Here is a 24,058-nt window from a genome sequence, read left to right as displayed (position 1 = left end):
ATCTGGGACCTCGGCACTGTGAGGCAGCAGTGCTAACCACTGCGCCAGTGTGCTGCCCTGTGCTCCACCGTGCTACCGTTGGATGCCACTCTCACATTTGAGTCAGAGCAAAATGTTATTGTATGCCTCTCAATTCAGTCGGTGCTTCTTCAGTCACAGCCAGAAGAAGCTCTTGTGCCACTTGTACATCAGGTGGCCATATCGGTTATCTTCTGATCCATATTGAGGGTTGTCCACATGCTCCAGGGAAAATTGGAACTTGGATTGTTGAGATGTTGGGTTACAGATACAAAGAAGCAGGAGGAGGCCGTTAGGCCCTTCGAACCTGCTCCGCCATTCATCACGATCATGGTGTGTGATCATGGTTGAGGAAATGTTTATTTGAGGGCTTTTCCTGCCCAAGCTTTTCTCTAGGTTTCATCGGTGTTGTGAAGTTAGGGTGAGAGTTATGGGGTATTGAAGCTTTCTATGGCTGAGAGACCCAAGTTAATGCTGATAATGGGTTATTTCTCTGCATGTTACTGGGTCCTGTCAAATGGAGGGAGGGGTGATATTTGAGCGGACTAGTAATATCTCAACTGGAGTTGATCTCAATTCCAGAGATTATCCTATAATAATCATCTTTATTAGTGTCACAAGTATGCTTGTATTAACACTGCAGTGAAGTTACTGTGAACATCCTCGCTACTTAGTGAGGTTGTATGGTAAGTGAGCTTGCGGTGGTGACTCAGTACTCAGCTGTCAAAAAGGCCAGAGCTTCGGCAGAAGCATGTATCCTGGTGTTTCCAGCAGTCATTGGAAGGTGCAGATGGTAAATCAGGCAGGAGTTGTGGGACACTCCAAGAGAGGTAGGAGTTGGGTCATGCCACACCTTTTCTCAGAAGGTGACATTTAGGGTGTTGTGTACCGTGTGATTTTTCAAGGTGGAATGCAGACATGATGGACTTGGCTGAATTTACAGTCTCCACTTTGAGAAATATTCAGCCATTTTTGACAGGTCAGAGTTCAGCATGGCTTCCATAACCTGGAATGATTTTGCCTGCGTTGTTAAGACCGTATTGCTGGCCTAAATACATTTTTGTGATGATGTGGTGGGCATGCCACTTCTGCAGATGTTAGAGAGTGTTGTGCCAGGCACTGTTGTGTTAGAGACCGTTATTGTGCGTTCTTGGAGTGCTGACCTTGTCTTGTAGGTAGATAGAATAGAATAGAATAGAATAGAATAGAACAGTACAGCACAGAACAGGACCTTCGGCCCTCAATGTTGTGCCGAGCCATGATCACCCTACTCAAACCCACGTATCCACCCTATACCCGTAACCCAACAACCTCCCCTTAACCTTACTTTTATTAGGACACTACGGGCAATTTAGCACGGCCAATCCACCTAACCCGCACATCTTTGGACTGTGGGAGGAAACCGGAGCACCCGGAGGAAACCCACGCACACAGGGGGAGGACGTGCAGACTCCACACAGACAGTGACCCAGCCGGGAATCGAACCTGGGACCCTGGAGCTGTGAAGCATTTATGCTAACCACCATGCTACCCTGCTGCCCCAAAGATCTTCATCCTTCTCCCACAGTAACCAGATTGGTTTGGCACATGGGAGCAGCAGTTTGAGCATCCGTCCATGTTTTGACACAGTATTGAATGCTGAGGAAAGATCAGTGAAAACTCCAGTCTTGAGCGTACAAAGAAATTCAGCCTCCAGCAAGGACTTGTTCACAGACGCTGTGTTGGGGCCGAAAGCCAGGCTGATCTTGGGGAATTGACGAGTTATTAATAGGGCTAATTCTTAAAATAATGAGTAGGTTGTACAGAGCAGTGAAATGGACCTGAAGGTCCCAGGGGCACTCCAAGAGAGGAGTCATCTGGCTGTCTGTCTTTCCTGATTTTGGCAGGTCTGTTACCATCCTGCCAGGTTTGGGGAAATGTGGTAATTCTCTGCCACATTTCAGAAGACTGCATGACCTTTCACAACAGCGGGTATCCTGATATCGAGGTCGCGAAAATAACAACTGATATAAATCGAATCGCCAGTTCATATTTTTAATGATGGTGTTTGCGATGGCGCTAGCTGAGACACAAGCAGAAATCCTTATCAGGAATAAATATGAATAGTTCTATGGGAATTTTTACATTCATTTAATGAGATGCAAAACCTTTCTTTGTAGATTTAATTTGATCCAAAGTTGATATCAGGAAGTTGCTCGGTACACCTAGAAAAAATGAGGTGCGATAAACTTTAGTAATTATGACATTTAATATGCTTCTGCACAGATTAGGCCAGGGTCGCTCATAAAAATTGGTAGACTTTAGGCGCAAAATGAGTGAAGCACATCTAATTTCTACACCAATGTCTCCTCGATAATTTCTGTTCTGTATGACCCTACGCACAATATGTTAAATTAGATGGAATCCCTGCCATAGAAACGATATAAGAACATAAGAACTAGGAGCAGGAGTAGGCCATCTGGCCCCTCGGGCCTGCTCCGCCATTCAATGAGATCATGGCTGATCTTTTGTGGACTCAGCTCCACTTTTCGGCCTGAACACCATAACCCTTAATCCCTTTATTCTTCAAAAAAGTATCTATCTCTATCTTAAAAACATTTAATGAAGGAGCCTCAACTGCTTCACTGGGCAAGGAATTCCATAGATTCACAACCCTTTGGGTGAAGAAGTTTCTCCTCAACTCAGTCCTAAATCTACTTCCCCTTATTTTGAGGCTACGCCCCCTAGTTCTGCTTTCACCCGCCAGTGGAAACAACCTGCCCGCATCTATCCTATCTATTCCCTTCATAATTTTATATGTTTCTATAAGATCCCCCCTCATCCTTCTAAATTCCAACGAGTCCAGTCCCAGTCTACTCAACCTCTCCTCGTAATCCAACCCCTTCAGCTCTGGGATTAACCTAGTGAATCTCCTCTGCACACCCTCCAGCGCCAGTACGTCCTTTCTCAGGTAAGGAGACCAAAACTGAACACAATACTCCAGGTGTGGCCTCACTAACAGCTTATACAATTGCAACATAACCTCCCTAGTCTTAAACTCCATCCCTCTAGCAATGAAGGACAAAATTCCATTTGCCTTCTTAATCCCCTGTTGCACCTGTAAACCAACTTTTTGCGACTCATGCACGAGCAGACCCAGGTCTCTCTGCACAGCAGCATGCTTTAATATTTTATCATTTAAATAATACTCCCTTTTGCTGTTATTCCTACCAAAATGGATAACCTCACATTTGTCAACATTGTATTCCATCTGCCAGACCCTAGCCCATTCACTTAACCTATCCAAATCCCTCTGCAGACTTCTGGTATCCTCTGCACTTTTTGCTTTACCACTCATCTTAGTGTCGGCTGCAAACTTGGACACATTGACACATCCCCAACTCCAAATCATCTATGTAAATTGTGAACAATTGTGGGCCCAACACTGATCCCTGAGGGACACCACTTGCTACTGATTGCCAACCAGAGAAACACCCATTAATCCCCACTCTTCGCTTTCTGTTAATTAACCAATCCTCTATCCATGCTACTACTTTACCCTTAATGCCATGCATCTTTATCTTATGCAGCAACCGTTTGTGTGGCACTTTATCAAAGGCTTTCTGGAAATCCAGATATACCATATCCATTGGCTCCCCGTTATCTACTGCACTGGTAATGTCCTCAAAAAATTCCACTAAATTAGTTAAGCATGACCTGCCCTTTATGAACCCATGCTGCGTCTGCCCAATGAGAGTCACAATGGATTCCTTCAGCCCTTTAGAACAGAGCTAGACATCTCCAATTCGAGGGTAACTTGTGTGTTAGCTGAGAATTTATTGGTTACTTCAGTCTCCTTTATTGGCTCAGTTGGTTAGAGAGGAATGGGTGGCAGGGTAGCACAGTGGTTAACACTGTTGCTTCACAGCGTCAGGGTCCAAGGTTTGATTCCCGCTTGGGTCACTGCCTGTGAGGAGTCTGCACGTTCTCCCTGTGTCTGCGTGGGTTTCGTCCGGGTGCTCCGGTTTCCTCCCACAAGTCCCGAAAGACGTGCTGTTGGGTGAATTGGACATTCTGAATTCTCCCTCTGTGGACCCGAACAGGCGCCGGAATGTGGCGACTAGGGGCTTTTCACAGTAACTTCATTGCAGTGCCGAATTGTGACAATAATAGATTATTATTTCTCCAAAGCTTTTCCGAAATTTTTTTTAAAAAAAATTTTTTTAGGGTATCCAATTCATTTTTTTCCAATTAAGGGGCAATTTAGTGTGGCCAATCCACCTACCCTGCACATCTATTTTGGGTTGTGGGAGCGGAACCGACACAGACACGGGGCGAATGTGCAAACTCCACACGGACAGTGACCCAGAGCCGGTATCGAACCTGGGACCTCGGTGCCGTGAGGCAGCAGCGCTAACCCACTACCCCACCGTGCCGCCCTTAGCTTTTCCTAAATTGATCTCTCTTTATTTCTTGCCCCTCCCAGGAGGTGGCGCAGTTAAGAGGGTGGATTACCCTTTGCAGGTTTTGAGTTCTCTTGTTGGTGTGGAGTTCACGGACTGGGTGGCCGCTCTATCCTTTTTTTAATGTTCTTGCTGGTATATGTAGACTACCAAATAACTTTCAACATGGGATGAAACCAGTATTCCATCGGCTTGGATGTCTCCCATGGAATGTGCAGATGTATTGTGAAGGGAGCCAGACATTCCATTGACGGGGATTATTCTGTCCTTTGTCCAAGTTTCTGACGCTAAATTTCAATGCAGCAGTTAATTTTAGGCATAAGGAATGTGGTTTGAAATAAATTGGGTTTATAATATTAACAAGCAAAAGTTTAATTTTATGTTTGCAACGTTATTTTTAATTTTGCTAGTGCTGTTTGCAAGCTTGGGTTACTACTTGTTTCTGTGAATAATGTGGGTGAAAAAATAAGGGTGAAGGTTTGCAAGTCTGGTATACGTTATTCTGCTATTTGCTTATCCTCCCTGAAGATGTTGTCCTTATCCACACAGGCAGTGTCTTCATTTAGACATAGACATAGAATTTTACAGTGCAGAAGGAGGCCTTTTGGCCCATCGAGTTTGCACTGGAAAACCAACCCATCTAAGCCCACAACTCCACCTTATCCCCACAACCCAGTAACCCCACCTAACCTTTTTGAACACTATGGGCAATTTAGCACGGCCGATCCACCTAACCTAACATCTTTGGACTGTTGGAGGAAACCGGAGCACCCGCAGGAAACACACGCACACACGGGGAGAACGTGTAGACTCCACACGGACAGTGACCCAAGTCGGGAATCGAACCTGGGACCCTGAAGCTGTGAAGTAACTGTGCTAACCACTGTGCTACCGTGCTGCCCTCTATCTATTGGCCCAGGCTGAGACTCTCCCAGCACTGCCCCTTTTCCTGTCTGACTCAGTCACACACTCTTGTCTACTACGTGCAAACTATTTCCTCACCAGAATCCTTGAATGTGTTTTTGCCTTCCAAATCCCTGCCTATTTTCCTGCAGCTCTATCTAGGAGCCCCAGTCAAGTCTCCGCCCCTGCCACAACGCTGCACAGCCTCATCCAAAGACACACATGTACCCGATCTGACTGTCCGGCTGCACCTTTCTCAACCTTCCGCCTTCTTAAAATATGCTCAACTCCACATCGACGTTGATGGAACCCAGCTCGGTGTAATTACCCATGCCCTCAATCCCTCCACTACCTCTGTGTTGTCGGGCTGCCTGTCCAACGTCCTGTACGGGAGGAGCATAAATTTCTTCTAATTCAATATTGGCAAGCCCAATGGCATTCTCCTGTTCCCAAGCCACTGACTCAATTCTCCTCTGATCGAAGTGATTTGTAACACTGGAACTCTCTGAGCTGAGCTTTCAACCCCATATCCACTTTATCGCAAAGACAGCCTACTTCCACCTTCTTAACATCACCTCTCTTCACCCCTGCCTCAGGCTACCCCTGCCTCAGGTTAACTGCCGCTGAAAATCTTACCCATATCTTTGTTGCCGACAGGCTCTGTTCCAATGCACTGTTTGGTCAGCCACCTCCAACTTCCAGAAACGCGGGCTCATCCTAAATTTTTCAGCCCATATGCAGATTTGCAGCAGATTTGTTCATTACCCTTATGCTAACTCGGCTACATTGGCTCCTCGTCTGACTGTTGTTTTGAAATCATTTTGTGCTCTCTCCCCCTCCCCATCACTGATTACTGACAACCAATGGAGCATTCTCCTCCAACTCTACAACCTTTCAAATACCTGAACCCCTCCAATTCTGGCCACTTGATCTCTTGACTTCCATCCCTCCGCCATTAGTAGCTGTGCCTTGACCTCTGAAATCCTATCGATAAACCTCTCTGTCTCCTTTTATGACTCTTCTTGTATCCTACCTCTTTGAGCAAGCCCTTGGGCACAGGTCCTACTGTCTCCTTTGATTCAGTACCAGTTGTTTTTGTCTACTTTACACACACTTTAAATATTATGGGCCATTTGCTTGTGTTGAAGGTGCTGAATAGCTGTTCTTGTTTGAACTTGCAACCTCTGACTTGAGGTTGATTTGACTGTTTTCAATCTGGAACCTTGTCTAAGCAACGTTCATTTTTTCTGGCTTGCTACAGGGGCGGGCTGCACCATGTCTTTGAATCCTCCCACCAGCAATGATGCGTGCCTCAGCATCGTGCACAGCCTGATGTGCCACCGGCAAGGTGGTGAGAATGAGACCTTTGCCAAGCGTGCCATTGAGAGTTTAGTGAAGAAGCTGAAAGAGAAGAAAGATGAGTTGGACTCGTTGATTACTGCCATTACAACCAATGGAGCCCATCCCAGCAAATGTGTCACAATCCAGCGGACCCTAGATGGACGACTGCAAGTAAGTACAAATCTGAACTGTAAATTTTGTACTGATGCTGATCACTTCGAATACTTGTGTGTTTTACAACATTACTTTTTAAAGTGTTGTGGCTTGGCAGCAGCTATTCTGGGCCAGCAATACAATGTAGTCAGCAGCAGATAGATGGTCAGTTGATTTGTATTCAGTAGGTTTAGTTGAGAGAGAAATGATGAACACAGGTGTAATGCCCGTTCACCCCTGACACCACCTCCCCCTCTCGAGGCGCCTTTCAATCAAAGCGCAGGAAATGCAATAACTCCCCTTTAACTTCCTACCTCCTCACCATCCGCAGCTCCAAACATTCCCTCCGATTGAAACAGTGATTTACCATTACGTCTTTCAACATCCTGTACAATATTTGCTGTTCCTGACGGGGTCGTCCGTATGTTATGGAGATCAAAAGCAAACTGGTTGACTACTTTGCGTAACACCTCCATTCAGCGCTCGAGCATGGCATGAAGTCATTTAAATTCTGCACCCTGCTCCCACATTCACCTCCTCTCCTCTGCCTTCTGCAGTGTTCCAATGAACACGTATCTTTGGATTGGGCACCTTAACTGCCTTCTGGATTCAAGATTAAGATGAACAAATTTAGATCATAATCTCTGCCCCATTGTGTCGAGACCAAGTATTGGGAGAAAATTGGATTGAAATATCAAGAGGAATGGGACGAGGATATCAGATGGAATGTTTTGGTAAGAAAGTAAAGCGATGAGGTTTACTTTATTAGATAACACTGACGGGAGTGGATAAATAGAGATACCTGTGGGTTAAAATGCATAATTCCTGGTGGTTAGAAATGGTGATAGATAAAGTCACAATAAAGTCCAACAACACTTTGAGTTTTATAAATAGGGACATGAGAGAGTATTTTGTAATTGGAAAAAATTGAATTGGGTACTCTAAATTTATAATTTTAAAAAATATTTGGTGCGTGTCGGTGCAGCACGGTGGCGCAGTGGTTGGCACCGCTGCCTCACGGCACTAAGATCCCAGGTTCGATCCCGGCACTGCGTCACTGTCCGTTTGGAGTTTGCACATTCTCCCCGTGTCTGTGTGGGTTTCGCCCCCACAACACAAAGATGGGTGGATTGGCCACGCTTAATTGGAAAAATGAATTGGGTACTCTAAATTATTCTTTTAAATATTTCATAGACTCATAGAATTTACAATGCAGAAGGAGACCATTCGGCCCATTGAGTCTGCACCGGCTCTTGGAAATAGCACCCTACTTAAGCCCATGCCTCCAACCCATCCCCATAACCCCACCTAACCTTTTGGACACTAAGGGCAATTTATTTCTTTGGACTGTGGGAGGAAACCGGAGCGCCCAGAGGAAACCCACGCAGACACGGGGAGAACGTGCAGACTCCGCACAGACAGTGACCCAAGCAGGGAATCGAACATGGGGCCCTGGAGCTCTGAAGCACTGTGCGTGCTGGTCTGCACAAACTAAGCTTTGCGAATTGTCATGCCGGACATATTGCTGAAGGGCTAGTAGCAATGCTACGGCGTCCTTTTCAATAGTGGAATACTTTCTGTGGCGCGAACAAAGTGTTTTTGAAAAATATCCCACTGGTCTCTCTATTCCTGCATCGTCGCCTTGTAGAAGCACTGCCCCCACCCCCAGTTGCTGGTATCTGTGGCCACATTAAAAGGTCTGGAAATTCCCGGGGCGGCCAGCACTGGTTCTCCCACCAACATGGCCCTCAATCTTCCAAACGCGCCACGGCGTTCTGTGGACCATACCGTTTTTGCTTGTTTCTGCAACATATTCAACATGCACTGGATTTCCGCCTCTAACTGAGCCAGTCTCTGAGTTCAGCTGAGCCACATGTTCTTTATTGGTTTGGAGTTTCCTATGTCTATATCATGATTATTTAGTCTAATGCGCCCTACAAATTTGCTTATACTTTTGAAATATCCTTACTAGATCTTTTCGTTGTTCTTCTTTGAGATTGACAAACTCAGTCTCTAATTGTTCTAGGATATCCGTAATTGGTAGTCTTACCACAAGAGGGTCGTTCTCTGAACGGTCAACCTCTTTTCTGCTTACTCTTCCCGTCTCTGTCCTCTTCTCCTCTTCCCATCTCTGTCCTCTTCTCCTCTTCCACTCCTTCCACCTCCACACGAAGGAAACTATTTGCTTCATAATTGTCTTCAAATCTGTTCCCAGTTTTAAAATGTGTGGGCTTTTTCAAAGTCAGACTTGTTTTTAAGAGTTTATGTTAATCTCTTCCTCAGATTTTAATGAACAGTCTGAAATTGACTCTTTTTGGTGTGGAAAGATATTGCCTGGCCAAGTTTGTTTTGCTGTGTTATTTTTAACCAAGTGGTGTAGGAGACTGGCTGTGTTCAGCCAGAATATTTCTAACTCCATCTGTTGTTACTGAAGTGAATTTTCTTCATCAGTCCATTCATTTAACCCTTTACTAAAACTCAGTTGCTATGAATGAAACCTTACCTTCTGACAAATTGGTCATTTATTAAAATGCTGCTTTTTAAATTAAAACGCTTTTCTCTTCAGTCTGTCATTTGAGAGTACTTTTAAGAAATGGGTGTTTATAAAATAGCTGTAGTGGATGTACCTTTAAGAAATGGGTGTTTATCAGTGATGTCAGAGTGTGGCTGGAGCTGGGCTGTCTTTCTGCATTTACTTTCGCTTTGGGCTGTCTGCTATAGGGTGTGTTTTAGTTTCGTTTTGAGAGCTGGATAGCTGCAGTCACAGCAAGAAGGTGTATTAGTCTCTCTCTGCAATCTAAAGACTGTCTCCACATCCTTTGGTGATTTAAAAATAATATCTGTAGGGAAGTTAAACCTGATGTCTTTCTGTAAAAAGTTTTTTTTTTGTCTTATGGATGTTGCAAGGAAAGATTAAGAGTTACTTATAGAGTACTGTATTCTTTGGGGGATTTATTGGTGTTGATAGTTGTTAAGATGTTTACTGTGGGTTTATAAAGTGTTGACTGGTTTCATAAATAAACATTGTTTTAATGTAAAAGTACTGTAGATCTCTGTTGCATCACACCTGCAGAGTAAGCCCGTGTGCTCCCCATACCACAATCTTAAAAGTTGTGGGTCAGGTGAACTCCATAATACACTTTGGGGTTCTCTATACCCTGGCCCATAACAAGTCTTACTGTTAATGTACGTCGTTGTTCCCTTGCTCCACGGTTTGAATCTTGACCATGCTTGTCCAGTCGATGACCTCAATCAAGTGAAGCTGTTCATTAAAGGGATCAAATATTTTGCATTGAAGGTTGGAAGATGCCTGGTATTGGTGGACCACCAGTCTGTCCTCGGGGGAAAAAATAAGCAAGATCAGAGATGTCTTATTTTGAACATTACAATACAATAATCTTTATTGTCACAATTAGGCTTACATTAACACTGCAATGAAGCTATTGTGAAAAGCCCCTCGTCGCCACACTCCATTGCCTGTTCGGGTACACAGAGGGAGAATTCAGAGTGTTCAAATTACCTAACAGCACGTCGTTTGGGACTTGTGGGAGGATACCGGAGCACCCAGAGGAAACCCACGCAGACAGTGGGAGAATGGGTGCAGAACCTGTTTTGGGAATTGTGTTCAACATAGCTTGCCCTTATTAGATGTATTTTATATTTGTAGAAGTGATACCAATGAGTGCTAATGCCATTAAATGCTCTCAATCAGACTTCATGCTGTTCCCGGCTGATCCTTGCTGTGATCTGTTTGAATACCTATTTTTTAGATAAACATCTGCACAGAAAACAGAGAATGGAGATAAAGTGTAGTTATTCAGAATGGCAGAAGGATCAGTGCTGGGACCAGTGCTGTTCACAATTCGCATTAATGATTTTGACTTTCGAATAACAATTCCTGAGTTTTGTAGATTACACCAAATTGGGAGGGGCGGGGATAGTCAATACATTCCAGGTGTTGCAGGAAATTACAGGTGGGCATTAATCAAAGTTGCAGATCGGCCAAATAATTGGCAAGTGAAGATAATTGGCAAGTGTAGTTGAACACATAAATGTGAGGCGTTACATGTTGAAGGGAAGAATACAAAGTTCACTTACTACTTTGAAGGTGCAAGTCTAAGTGCGTGGGGGAACAAAGGGATCTTGGGAGTACAAATCTATCAACCGCTGCAAGGTGTGCTGCAGGTTAGCAAGGCCATAAAACAAAGAAACACAAACACTAGACTTTATTGCTCGAGGGATAGAATTGAAAATGAGGAAAGTGATTAAATGTACGAGGTGTTTTGTAACCCTGCAGTAGATTTTAATGCTGAGAAGTTGCATTAACCATGTCCCCTTCTCCCAATAGGAGATCTATTTTAAGCCAGGCTTAAAATAGAAAATGTCATTCCAATTTGCTTGTACAGATCGTATATCCTTTATCTGAAACCCTTGGGACCGATTGCAGTATTCCGATATTTTCGGTTATTGGATGTGATATGCCTCCCGTAAATACGGTAGGCATAGACCTACTTACATTACAACGTCTGGCTATAGCCTTCAATTACCCGGTTGTTTCTCCATTTGTCCATCTTTCACACTCTACCTCTTACCTGTGGACACACAGTTCACCTGTAATATAATATTGCATTGCTTTATTAACATGATTTTTTTTTAAATGTGTACTTTGAACATAGAACATAGAACAGTACAGCACAGAACAGGCCCTTCGGCCCTCGATGTTGTGCCGAACAATGATCACCCTACACAACCCCACGTATCCACCCTATACCCGTAACCCAACAAACAGCCCCCCCCCCCCCCTCCTTAACCTTACTTTTAAGGACACTACGGACAATTTAGCATGGCCAATCCACCTAACCTGCACATCTTTGGACTGTGGGAGGAAACCGGAGCACCCGGAGGAAACCCACGCAGCCACGGGGAGGACGTGCAGACTCCGCACAGACAGTGACCCAGCCGGGAATCGAACCTGGGACCCTGGAGCTGTGAAGCATTTATGCTAACCACCATGCTACCGTGCTGCCCCCAAACTTGATGTTATCTGCTCACAAAGTAAAATGGAAATGAAAACTGCGTCAATGAAATCTGGCTAAAGAAACTTGTTGGAGAGAGTTCAGATTGTCGATGCACTCTGCCGAGGTGGCCTTCTTGAATAGTTCTTCCAGCTTCATCTGCTTCGTTGACGTTAGTTTTTGTTTTAATAAGTTTGCCTTTTAATTTTATACACAAACATTAATTTTTGCTCACTTATAAATGCACGTTGTTTGAGTACATCTGTCAAGCTGGCACACAGCTGAACTATTATAGATAGGCACTTGCTCAACCGTAACCATCATGTCACCATCGTTGTTACTTTTTACATCGAGTTGATCTTGTTGTAACATCATTACTGCCCGTTGGTCAAAGAATGCATGATGGGAGCATTGTTGTCAATAGTAAACACTTCTTCCATATCCTCAATCTCCAGCCTATTCCCACATTCCGATGATGTGCCTCGAGCTGGTTTACCATCGTTTCTTCCTTGTTCACACAAAATCCTTCAAATTCTTCGTTAATTTTATCAATTAACATTGTTGTGGGCCAAAAGTTACCTGTTGGTCAAGGTGTCTTTATCAATCAGGCATTAGCAGCTGTGTCGATGGCGTCCTTAACTGTAAACTCCTTTTGGAAGCCGTCTGTCCCCAGGTCCCTATTTGCAGCACCCAGTAGGTTCAAGAAGGAGTCTTTATATTTTCATTTCATGGACTGAGGAATGCCTCAGTCCATTATGTTGGGGGCAGAGTAAACACCAAAAACGTTTCTTCACCCACAGTTCAGTGGGGGATGTGCTGAGCGAGTGTCCAGGATCAAAATCATCTTACAGTTTTCTTCAAGCCCTCATTGTGAAACCAATCAGAAAATATGGCCTTCGTTACCCAGGTTCTCGATTGCAGCCAATTTACATTCGTGTGCGTGAGCTGCATTGGCACAACCAAGGACAGTCAGCCTATCCTTGGCATCTTTAACACAGGGTGCATTTTCCTCAGCAGTTGCTACCATTTTCCTAGGGAGATACCACTAGTACAGATTTAATAATCCTTATTGTCAGAAGTCGGCTTACATTAACACTGCAATGAAGTTACGGTGAAAAGCCCCTAGTCGCCACACACCTGCACCTGTTCGGGTACACAGAGGGAGAATTCAGAATCTCCAAATTTTCTTATTTAATCAGCACTTAAAATTTGTTCGGGCGAACAGTTTTACAAAACATAACATAGTCCAGAAGGAGGCCATTCGGCCCATCGAGTCTGCACCGACCCAATTAAGTCCTCACTTCCACCCTATCCCAATAACCCCTCCTAACCTTTTTGGTCACTAAGGGAAATTTATCATGGCCAATCCACCTAACCTGCATGTCTTTGGACTGTGGGAGGAAACCGGAGCACCTGGAGGAAACCACGCAAACACAGGGAGAACGTGCAGACTCCTCACAGACAGTGACCCAGCGGGGAATGGAACTTGGGACCCTGGTGCTGTGAAGCCACAGTGCTATCCACTTGTGCTGCCTGTGCTGGTCTGAAATTAGCTTAGCAAACTCCTTAACATATTTTTTAGCAACGCCATGATCTGCAGATGCTGTATCATCTCAAACTTTCAAAAACTTGACATCATGACGCTTCCTGAATTTCTGCAACCAATGCTCATGTGCACCTTAAAGTCTCAGTTCTTGGTTGTAGATCTTGGCTTGCTGCATGACGCAGTGGACCAGTCAGCGGAACTCATTCACTCCTGTGCTGATGAATCCTCTCCATCGTGACACCGTTATGTTTGTTTTTTTGACCTGTACACAGTTTTTCTATTATTCGTTAACATTTGTGAATCATTTTCAACATAAAATTCCAACAATTGGCCTTTCTGCTTCTAGAACGAGAGATTTAGTCTTAGGGGTGACGGATGTACAGCAGAAATGAGGAGAAATTAAGGGTCTGGTTCAGCACAGTGGGCTAAGACAGCTGGCATGTACAGCAGAACAAGACCAGCAGCGTGGGTTCAATTCCCATTCCAGCCTCCCCAAACAGGCGCCGGAATGTGGCGACTATGGGCTTTTCACAGTAACTTCATTGAAGCCTACTTGTGACAATAAGCGATTATTATATATATATATTATTACTCTAAGGACTGTGAATGCAGTGGGGGCCGGAACATTAAGGAGGCGATAGATGGGTGTTTAATAAGTAGCGGGATAAAAGAGTATGGGAAGCAGACAGGAAGGTGGGAATGAGGCCGAGATGAGATTAGCCATGATTGTATTGAATGGTGGAGCAGGCTCGAGGTGAATTCCCGATTCCTGCTCCTGGATCTTGTGTTCATATCCTATATAGTGGTGATAACTACTCCATACTGCACTGATGACAAATTAAACCTGTATAAAAACTTGGTTCAACCGCACTTCTACTGCGTGCAGTTTTGGTCACCGTGTTATAAAAAGGATGTAGAGACACTGGAGAAGGTACAGAGATTTACAAGGATTCCAGCAGAATTATGTGGGTATACAAATCTGGAAAAGATTGACAGGCTCCTTATATTCTACCTTGAAGGAAGAAGATACATAGAAAATAGAAGCAGGAGGAGGCCATTCGGCCCTTTGAGCCTGTTCCACCATTCATTATAATCATGGCTGATGATGGAGTTCAATACCTTATTCTCTCCCCGCCACCCCCATATCCCTTGAACCTTTTAGCCCCAAGAGCTATATCTAATCCCTTCTTGAAATTACACAATCATTTCACCTCAACTACTTCCTGTGGTGGTGAATTCCACAGATTCACCACTCTCTGGGTGAAGAAATTTATCCTCACCTCAGTCCTCAAAGGTTTACCCCTTATCCTCAAACTATGGCCCCCTAGTTCTGGACTCCCCCACCATCGGGAACATTCTTTCTGAATCTACCCTGTCTAATTCTGTTAGAATTTTATAATTTTCTATGAGATCCCCTCTCACTCTTCTAATCCTAACCAATATAGTCTCTACTCGTATGACAGACCTGCCATCCCAGGGACCAGCCTGATAGACTTTTGCTGCACTCCCTCCATAGCAAGAACATCCTTCCTCAGATAAGGACACCAAAACTGCACACAATACTCCAGGTGTGGCCTTAGCAATGTCCTATACAATTGCAGTAAAACATCCCTATTCCTGCACTCGAATCCTCTCTCTATGAAGGCCAACATCCCATTTGCCTTCATTACTGCCGGCTGTACCTGCGTGCTTACTTTCAGCGATTGAGGCACGAGGACACCAAGGTCTCGATGAGTACCCACCTCCTCAATTTCTCATAGAATTTCATAGAATTTACACTACAGAAGGAGTACCATGCGGCCCATCGAGTCTGCACCGACTCTTGGAAAGAGCACCCTACCCAAGGTCAACACCTTCACCCTATCCCCATAACCCAGTAACCCCACCCAACACTACGTGCAATTTTGGACACGAAGGGCAATTTATCACGGCCAATCCACCTAACCTGCACATCTTTGGACTGTGGGAGGAAACCGGAGCACCCGGAGGAAACCCACGCAGACACGGGGAGGATGTGCAGACTCCGCACAGACAGTGACCCAAGCCGGGAATCGAACCTGGGATCCTGGAGCTGTAAAGCAATTGTGCTATCCACAATGCTATCGTGGTGCCACTTACAAATGGAGCTGTGTAAATTGATTAGAACCGTGATTTCATAAAGTCAGCTGAGCAAACCCTTCATTGATTGGTGAGCAGATCAAAATGAATTCCTTTAGAATTTTTGGTGTTTAACAGTACAGAACGTGTGAGGTGTGTTGCAACCCTGCAGTCTTCCTGGATTATTGCTGAGAAGTTGCTGTTTAACCGTTTTCATCCTCACCAGAGGAAATCTGTCTGCTGCATACCTGGACCCAGGCTCAGAAGGGAAAATGTTATTCCAATTTACATGTACCGATGCCAAGCCCTGATCTAAGTACAGCCTCTGCGAAAGAAAGAAGTGCATTTTTCAGTTTTTGCTATGTCTAATGTAATCAAAGGATTTCTGGATGACTGGAAGGTTTTGCTTTTTTGTGGTTTCTAATGTTCTGACCTTTGATCGGGAGGTTTCTGTCGCTGGACACAGTTTCCACCCTCGCCGTCACCGATTGTCTGCATGTGAGATTGGAGTGAGTCACACTGGCCTTGTGTTAGTAACCAGCTGAGAGGGGAAGCTGTTGTGTCTGGAGCGTTATGGCGTCCAGTCCTTCAGGGAGGAGCTGACCGACACACAAAGCTTTTCAAAAGGCAACATGGATTTGGGGGGATTAAGAGGAGTTTCAGATTCAGTGACCCTGCAGAGAAATGAAAGAAAAACAGGCAAAGCTGCGAAATTGTCGCCTCATCAAAGTGGCTACCTTATTTCCATAGTCCTGATAACCTGGGCTATCCACAATACTTACTTCTACAGTGACAAATATAAGCAGAGCAATCTGTGCCTTAAACAAGAGCCACGTTCTGACACAACATTGCAAGAGTAAAAAAAATGCCTTCCCCTGATGTTTGGTGAGTAAATGTATCAGGCACTGTAGTGAATCACACTCGCCAGGGGAGTGACTAGACCAGGCGTTAGTGAGTCACACTCGCCAGGGGAGTGACTAGACCAGGCGTTACAGTGAATCACACTCGCCAGGGGAGTGACTAGACCAGGCGTTACAGTGAGTCACACTCGCCAGGGGAGTGACTAGACCAGGCGTTAGTGAGTCACACTCGCCAGGGGAGTGACTAGACCAGGCGTTACAGTGAGTCACACTCGCCAGGGGAGTGACTAGACCAGGCGTTAGTGAGTCACACTCGCCAGGGGAGTGACTAGACCAGGCGTTACTGTGAGTCACACTCGCCAGGGGAGTGACTAGACCAGGCGTTAGTGAGTCACACTCGCCAGGGGAGTGACTAGACCAGGCGTTAGTGAGTCACACTCGCCAGGGGAGTGACTAGACCAGGCGTTACAGTGAGTCACACTCGCCAGGGGAGTGACTAGACCAGGCGTTACAGTGAGTCACACTCGCCAGGGGAGTGACTAGACCAGGCGTTACAGTGAGTCACACTCGCCAGGGGAGTGACTAGACCAGGCGTTAGTGAGTCACACTCGCCAGGGGAGTGACTAGACCAGGCGTTAGTGAGTCACAGTCGCCAGGGGAGTGACTAGACCAGGCGTTACAGTGAGTCACACTCGCCAGGGGAGTGACTAGACCAGGCGTTACAGTGAGTCACACTCGCCAGGGGAGTGACTAGACCAGGCGTTAGTGAGTCACACTCGCCAGGGGAGTGACTAGACCAGGCGTTAGTGAATCACACTCGCCAGGGGAGTGACTAGACCAGGCGTTACAGTGAGTCACACTCGCCAGGGGAGTGACTAGACCAGGCGTTAGTGAGTCACACTCGCCAGGGGAGTGACTAGACCAGGCGTTAGTGAGTCACACTCGCCAGGGGAGTGACTAGACCAGGCGTTAGTGAGTCACACTCGCCAGGGGAGTGACTAGACCAGGCGTTACAGTGAGTCACACTCGCCAGGGGAGTGACTAGACCAGGCGTTAGTGAGTCACACTCGCCAGGGGAGTGACTAGACCAGGCGTTAGTGAGTCACACTCGCCAGGGGAGTGACTAGACCAGGCGTTACAGTGAGTCACACTCGCCAGGGGAGTGACTAGACCAGGCGTTAGTGAGTCACACTCGCCAGGGGAGTGACTAGACCAGGCGTTAGTGAGTCACACTCGCCAGGGGAGTGACTAGACCAGGCGTTACAGTGAGTCACACTGGCCAGGGGAGTGACTAGACCAGGCGTTAGTGAGTCACAGTCGCCAGGGGAGTGACTAGACCAGGCGTTAGTGAGTCACACTCGCCAGGGGAGTGACTAGACCAGGCGTTAGTGAGTCACACTCGCCAGGGGAGTGACTAGACCAGGCGTTACAGTGAGTCACACTCGCCAGGGGAGTGACTAGACCAGGCGTTAGTGAGTCACACTCGCCAGGGGAGTGACTAGACCAGGCGTTAGTGAGTCACACTCGCCAGGGGAGTGACTAGACCAGGCGTTACTGTGAGTCACACTCGCCAGGGGAGTGACTAGACCAGGCGTTAGTGAGTCACACTCGCCAGGGGAGTGACTAGACCAGGCGTTAGTGAGTCACACTCGCCAGGGGAGTGACTAGACCAGGCGTTAGTGAGTCACACTCGCCAGGGGAGTGACTAGACCAGGCGTTAGTGAGTCACACTCGCCAGGGGAGTGACTAGACCAGGCGTTAGTGAGTCACACTGGCCAGGGGAGTGACTAGACCAGGCGTTAGTGCGTTACACTCGCCAGGGGAGTGACTAGACCAGGCGTTACTGTGAGTCACACTCGCCAGGGGAGTGACTAGACCAGGCGTTAGTGAGTCACAGTCGCCAGGGGAGTGACTAGACCAGGCGTTAGTGAGTCACACTCGCCAGGGGAGTGACTAGACCAGGCGTTACAGTGAGTCACACTCGCCAGGGGAGTGACTAGACCAGGCGTTAGTGAGTCACACTCGCCAGGGGAGTGACTAGACCAGGCGTTACTGTGAGTCACACTCGCCAGGGGAGTGACTAGACCAGGCGTTAGTGAGTCACACTCGCCAGGGGAGTGACTAGACCAGGCGTTAGTGAGTCACACTCGCCAGGGGAGTGACTAGACCAGGCGTTACAGTGAGTCACACTCGCCAGGGGAGTGACTAGACCAGGCGTTACAGTGAGTCACAGTCGCCAGGGGAGTGACTAGACCAGGCGTTAGTGAGTCACACTCGCCAGGGGAGTGACTAGACCAGGCGTTAGTGAGTCACACTCGCCAGGGGAGTGACTAGACCAGGCGTTACAGTGAGTCACACTTGCCAGGGGAGTGACTAGACCAGGCGTTACAGTGAGTCACACTCGCCAGGGGAGTGACTAGACCAGGCGTTAGTGAGTCACACTCGCCAGGGGAGTGACTAGACCAGGCGTTACAGTGAGTCACACTCGCCAGGGGAGTGACTAGACCAGGCGTTACAGTGAGTCACACTCGCCAGGGGAGTGACTAGACCAGGCGTTACAGTGAGTCACACTCGCCAGGGGAGTGACTAGACCAGGCGTTAGTGAGTCACACTCGCCAGGGGAGTGACTAGACCAGGCGTTACAGTGAGACACACTCGCCAGGGGAGTGACTAGACCAGGCGTTAGTGAGTCACACTCGCCAGGGGAGTGACTAGACCAGGCGTTACAGTGAGTCACACTCGCCAGGGGAGTGACTAGACCAGGCGTTACAGTGAGTCACACTCGCCAGGGGAGTGACTAGACCAGGCGTTACAGTGAGTCACACTCGCCAGGGGAGTGACTAGACCAGGCGTTAGTGAGTCACACTCGCCAGGGGAGTGACTAGACCAGGCGTTACAGTGAGTCACACTCGCCAGGGGAGTGACTAGACCAGGCGTCAGTGAGTCACACTCGCCAGGGGAGTGACTAGACCAGGCGTTACAGTGAGTCACACTCGCCAGGGGAGTGACTAGACCAGGCGTTAGTGAGTCACACTCGCCAGGGGAGTGACTAGACCAGGCGTTAGTGAGTCACACTCGCCAGGGGAGTGACTAGACCAGGCGTTAGTGAGTCACACTCGCCAGGGGAGTGACTAGACCAGGCGTCAGTGAGTCACACTCGCCAGGGGAGTGACTAGACCAGGCGTTACAGTGAGTCACACTCGCCAGGGGAGTGACTAGACCAGGCGTTAGTGAGTCACACTCGCCAGGGGAGTGACTAGACCAGGCGTTACAGTGAGTCACACTCGCCAGGGGAGTGACTAGACCAGGCGTTAGTGAGTCACACTCGCCAGGGGAGTGACTAGACCAGGCGTTAGTGAGTCACACTCGCCAGGGGAGTGACTAGACCAGGCGTTACAGTGAGTCACACTGGCCAGGGGAGTGACTAGACCAGGCGTTAGTGAGTCACACTCGCCAGGGGAGTGACTAGACCAGGCGTTACAGTGAGTCACACTCGCCAGGGAAGTGACTAGACCAGGCGTTAGTGAGTCACACTCGCCAGGGGAGTGACTAGACCAGGCGTTACAGTGAGTCACACTCGCCAGGGGAGTGACTAGACCAGGCGTTAGTGAGTCACACTCGCCAGGGGAGTGACTAGACCAGGCGTTACAGTGAGTCACACTCGCCAGGGGAGTGACTAGACCAGGCGTTACAGTGAGTCACACTCGCCAGGGGAGTGACTAGACCAGGCGTTACAGTGAGTCACAGTCGCCAGGGGAGTGACTAGACCAGGCGTTACAGTGAGTCACACTCGCCAGGGGAGTGACTAGACCAGGCGTTACAGTGAGTCACAGTCGCCAGGGGAGTGACTAGACCAGGCGTTACAGTGAGTCACACTCGCCAGGGGAGTGACTAGACCAGGCGTTAGTGAGTTACACTCGCCAGGGGAGTGACTAGACCAGGCGTTAGTGAGTCACACTCGCCAGGGGAGTGACTAGACCAGGCGTTAGTGAGTCACACTCGCCAGGGGAGTGACTAGACCAGGCGTTAGTGAGTCACACTCGCCAGGGGAGTGACTAGACCAGGCGTTAGTGAGTCACACTCGCCAGGGGAGTGACTAGACCAGGCGTTAGTGAGTCACACTCGCCAGGGGAGTGACTAGACCAGGCGTTACAGTGAGTCACACTCGCCAGGGGAGTGACTAGACCAGGCGTTACAGTGAGTCACACTCGCCAGGAGAGTGACTAGACCAGGCGTTACAGTGAGTCACACTCGCCAGGGGAGTGACTAGACCAGGCGTTAGTGAGTCACACTCGCCAGGGGAGTGACTAGACCAGGCGTTAGTGAGTCACACTCGCCAGGGGAGTGACTAGACCAGGCGTTACAGTGAGTCACACTCGCCAGGGGAGTGACTAGACCAGGCGTTAGTGAGTCACACTCGCCAGGGGAGTGACTAGACCAGGCGTTACAGTGAGTCACACTCGCCAGGGGAGTGACTAGACCAGGCGTTACAGTGAGTCACACTCGCCAGGGGAGTGACTAGACCAGGCGTTACAGTGAGTCACACTCGCCAGGGGAGTGACTAGACCAGGCGTTAGTGAGTCACACTCGCCAGGGGAGTGACTAGACCAGGCGTTACTGTGAGTCACACTCGCCAGGGGAGTGACTAGACCAGGCGTTAGTGAGTCACACTCGCCAGGGGAGTGACTAGACCAGGCGTTACAGTGAGTCACACTCGCCAGGGGAGTGACTAGACCAGGCGTTACAGTGAGTCACACTCGCCAGGGGAGTGACTAGACCAGGCGTTAGTGAGTCACACTCGCCAGGGGAGTGACTAGACCAGGCGTTAGTGAGTCACACTCGCCAGGGGAGTGACTAGACCAGGCGTTAGTGAGTCACACTCGCCAGGGGAGTGACTAGACCAGGCGTTAGTGAGTCACACTCGCCAGGGGAGTGACTAGACCAGGCGTTACAGTGAGTCACACTGGCCAGGGGAGTGACTAGACCAGGCGTTAGTGAATCACACTCGCCAGGGGAGTGACTAGACCAGGCGTTAGTGAGTCACACTCGCCAGGGGAGTGACTAGACCAGGCGTTACAGTGAGTCACACTCGCCAGGGGAGTGACTAGACCAGGCGTTACAGTGAGTCACACTCGCCAGGGGAGTAACTAGACCAGGCGTTAGTGAGTCACACTCGCCAGGGGAGTGACTAGACCAGGCGTTAGTGAGTCACACTCGCCAGGGGAGTGACTAGACCAGGCGTTAGTGAGTCACACTCGCCAGGGGAGTGACTAGACCAGGCGTTAGTGAGTCACACTCGCCAGGGGAGTGACTAGACCAGGCGTTAGTGAGTCACACTCGCCAGGGGAGTGACTAGACCAGGCGTTACAGTGAGTCACACTCGCCAGGGGAGTGACTAGACCAGGCGTTAGTGAGTCACACTCGCCAGGGGAGTGACTAGACCAGGCGTTAGTGAGTCACACTCGCCAGGGGAGTGACTAGACCAGGCGTTACAGTGAGTCACACTCGCCAGGGGAGTGACTAGACCAGGCGTTAGTGAGTCACACTCGCCAGGGGAGTGACTAGACCAGGCGTTAGTGAGTCACACTCGCCAGGGGAGTGACTAGACCAGGCGTTAGTGAGTCACACTCGCCAGGGGAGTGACTAGACCAGGCGTTACAGTGAGTCACACTCGCCAGGGGAGTGACTAGACCAGGCGTTAGTGAGTCACACTCGCCAGGGGAGTGACTAGACCAGGCGTTACAGTGAGTCACACTCGCCAGGGGAGTGACTAGACCAGGCGTTAGTGAATCACACTCGCCAGGGGAGTGACTAGACCAGGCGTTAGTGAGTCACACTCGCCAGGGGAGTGACTAGACCAGGCGTTACAGTGAGTCACACTCGCCAGGGGAGTGACTAGACCAGGCGTTACAGTGAGTCACACTCGCCAGGGGAGTGACTAGACCAGGCGTTACAGTGAGTCACACTCGCCAGGGGAGTGACTAGACCAGGCGTTACAGTGAGTCACACTCGCCAGGGGAGTGACTAGACCAGGCGTTAGTGAGTCACGCTCGCCAGGGGAGTGACTAGACCAGGCGTTAGTGAGTCACACTCGCCAGGGGAGTGACTAGACCAGGCGTTAGTGAGTTACACTCGCCAGGGGAGTGACTAGACCAGGCGTTAGTGAGTCACACTCGCCAGGGGAGTGACTAGACCAGGCGTTACAGTGAGTCACACTCGCCAGGGGAGTGACTAGACCAGGCGTTAGTGAGTCACACTCGCCAGGGGAGTGACTAGACCAGGCGTTACAGTGAGTCACACTCGCCAGGGGAGTGACTAGACCAGGCGTTAGTGAGTCACACTCGCCAGGGGAGTGACTAGACCAGGCGTTAGTGAGTCACACTCGCCAGGGGAGTGACTAGACCAGGCGTTACAGTGAGTCACACTCGCCAGGGGAGTGACTAGACCAGGCGTTAGTGAGTCACACTCGCCAGGGGAGTGACTAGACCAGGCGTTACAGTGAGTCACACTCGCCAGGGGAGTGACTAGACCAGGCGTTAGTGAATCACACTCGCCAGGGGAGTGACTAGACCAGGCGTTAGTGAGTCACACTCGCCAGGGGAGTGACTAGACCAGGCGTTACAGTGAGTCACACTCGCCAGGGGAGTGACTAGACCAGGCGTTAGTGAGTCACACTCGCCAGGGGAGTGACTAGACCAGGCGTTAGTGAGTCACACTCGCCAGGGGAGTGACTAGACCAGGCGTTACAGTGAGTCACACTCGCCAGGGGAGTGACTAGACCAGGCGTTAGTGAGTCACACTCGCCAGGGGAGTGACTAGACCAGGCGTTACAGTGAGTCACACTCGCCAGGGGAGTGACTAGACCAGGCGTTAGTGAATCACACTCGCCAGGGGAGTGACTAGACCAGGCGTTAGTGAGTCACACTCGCCAGGGGAGTGACTAGACCAGGCGTTAGTGAGTCACACTCGCCAGGGGAGTGACTAGACCAGGCGTTAGTGAGTCACACTCGCCAGGGGAGTGACTAGACCAGGCGTTAGTGTGAGTCACACTCGCCAGGGGAAGTTTTTAATTTTTCCAAAGCATGTGGCCATCGTTAGCTAGGTCAGCATTTACTGCCCATGGGAAGGTGGTAACAGGCCTTGATCCGCCGTAGTCCATGTGATGTAGGTCCACCCACCGTGCTGTTAGGAATGGATTTTGACCCAGTGAAGGATAGTGTTCTAAGTCAGCGTGATGTATGTCTTGGAGGAGAAGCTGCAGTTGGTGGTGTTCCTATTTCATCTTCTGACCTTTTGTTTCTAAGTGGTGGAGATTGAAGGAGTCTTGAGTTGCTCTAGTACATCCTGTCGATGAAATACACCTGTGCCTTGGTGCTGAAAAGGGTGCCAATCGCTGTTTTATCCTGGTTGGTGCGGTTTCTTGAGTGTTGTTGGAGCTGCACTACTCACCCAGGCAAGTGGAGAGCATTTCATCACACTCCTGACTTCTGTCATGGAGATGGTGGACCGGCTCTGGGGAGCGAGGAGGCAAGTAACTCGCTGCAAAATGGCCAGCCACTGAGCTGCTTTTACATCCATAGACGGGTCTAGTTCAGTTTGTGGATGATGGAGAGAAGGTCTTTGGTGAAGCAGCTGAGGAACCCCTGCAGCGATATCCTGGGACTGAGCTGATTACCCCTGATC

At 48.7% G+C, this 24,058-nt stretch overlaps 1 protein-coding gene across 2 annotated transcripts in view; it reads left to right on the top strand.

Moving 5' to 3' along the window:
- Nucleotides 1-24,058, top strand: part of LOC119958628 (mothers against decapentaplegic homolog 4-like) — a 99,741-nt gene that overhangs the window by 13,695 nt on the left and 61,988 nt on the right. For both annotated transcript variants that reach the window (XM_038787110.1, XM_038787109.1), the window contains exon 2: nt 6,625-6,875. In XM_038787110.1, the coding sequence (XP_038643038.1) occupies nt 6,625-6,875 (251 nt within the window). The remainder of the gene's footprint in view (nt 1-6,624; nt 6,876-24,058) is intronic.

Source organism: Scyliorhinus canicula, chromosome 30 (assembly GCF_902713615.1).
Source record: "Scyliorhinus canicula chromosome 30, sScyCan1.1, whole genome shotgun sequence".
In the NCBI taxonomy this organism is placed as follows: Eukaryota; Metazoa; Chordata; class Chondrichthyes; order Carcharhiniformes; family Scyliorhinidae; genus Scyliorhinus; species Scyliorhinus canicula.
The sequence above is the reverse complement of the archived record's forward strand: the minus strand, read 5'-3'. Positions and strand labels throughout refer to the sequence as shown.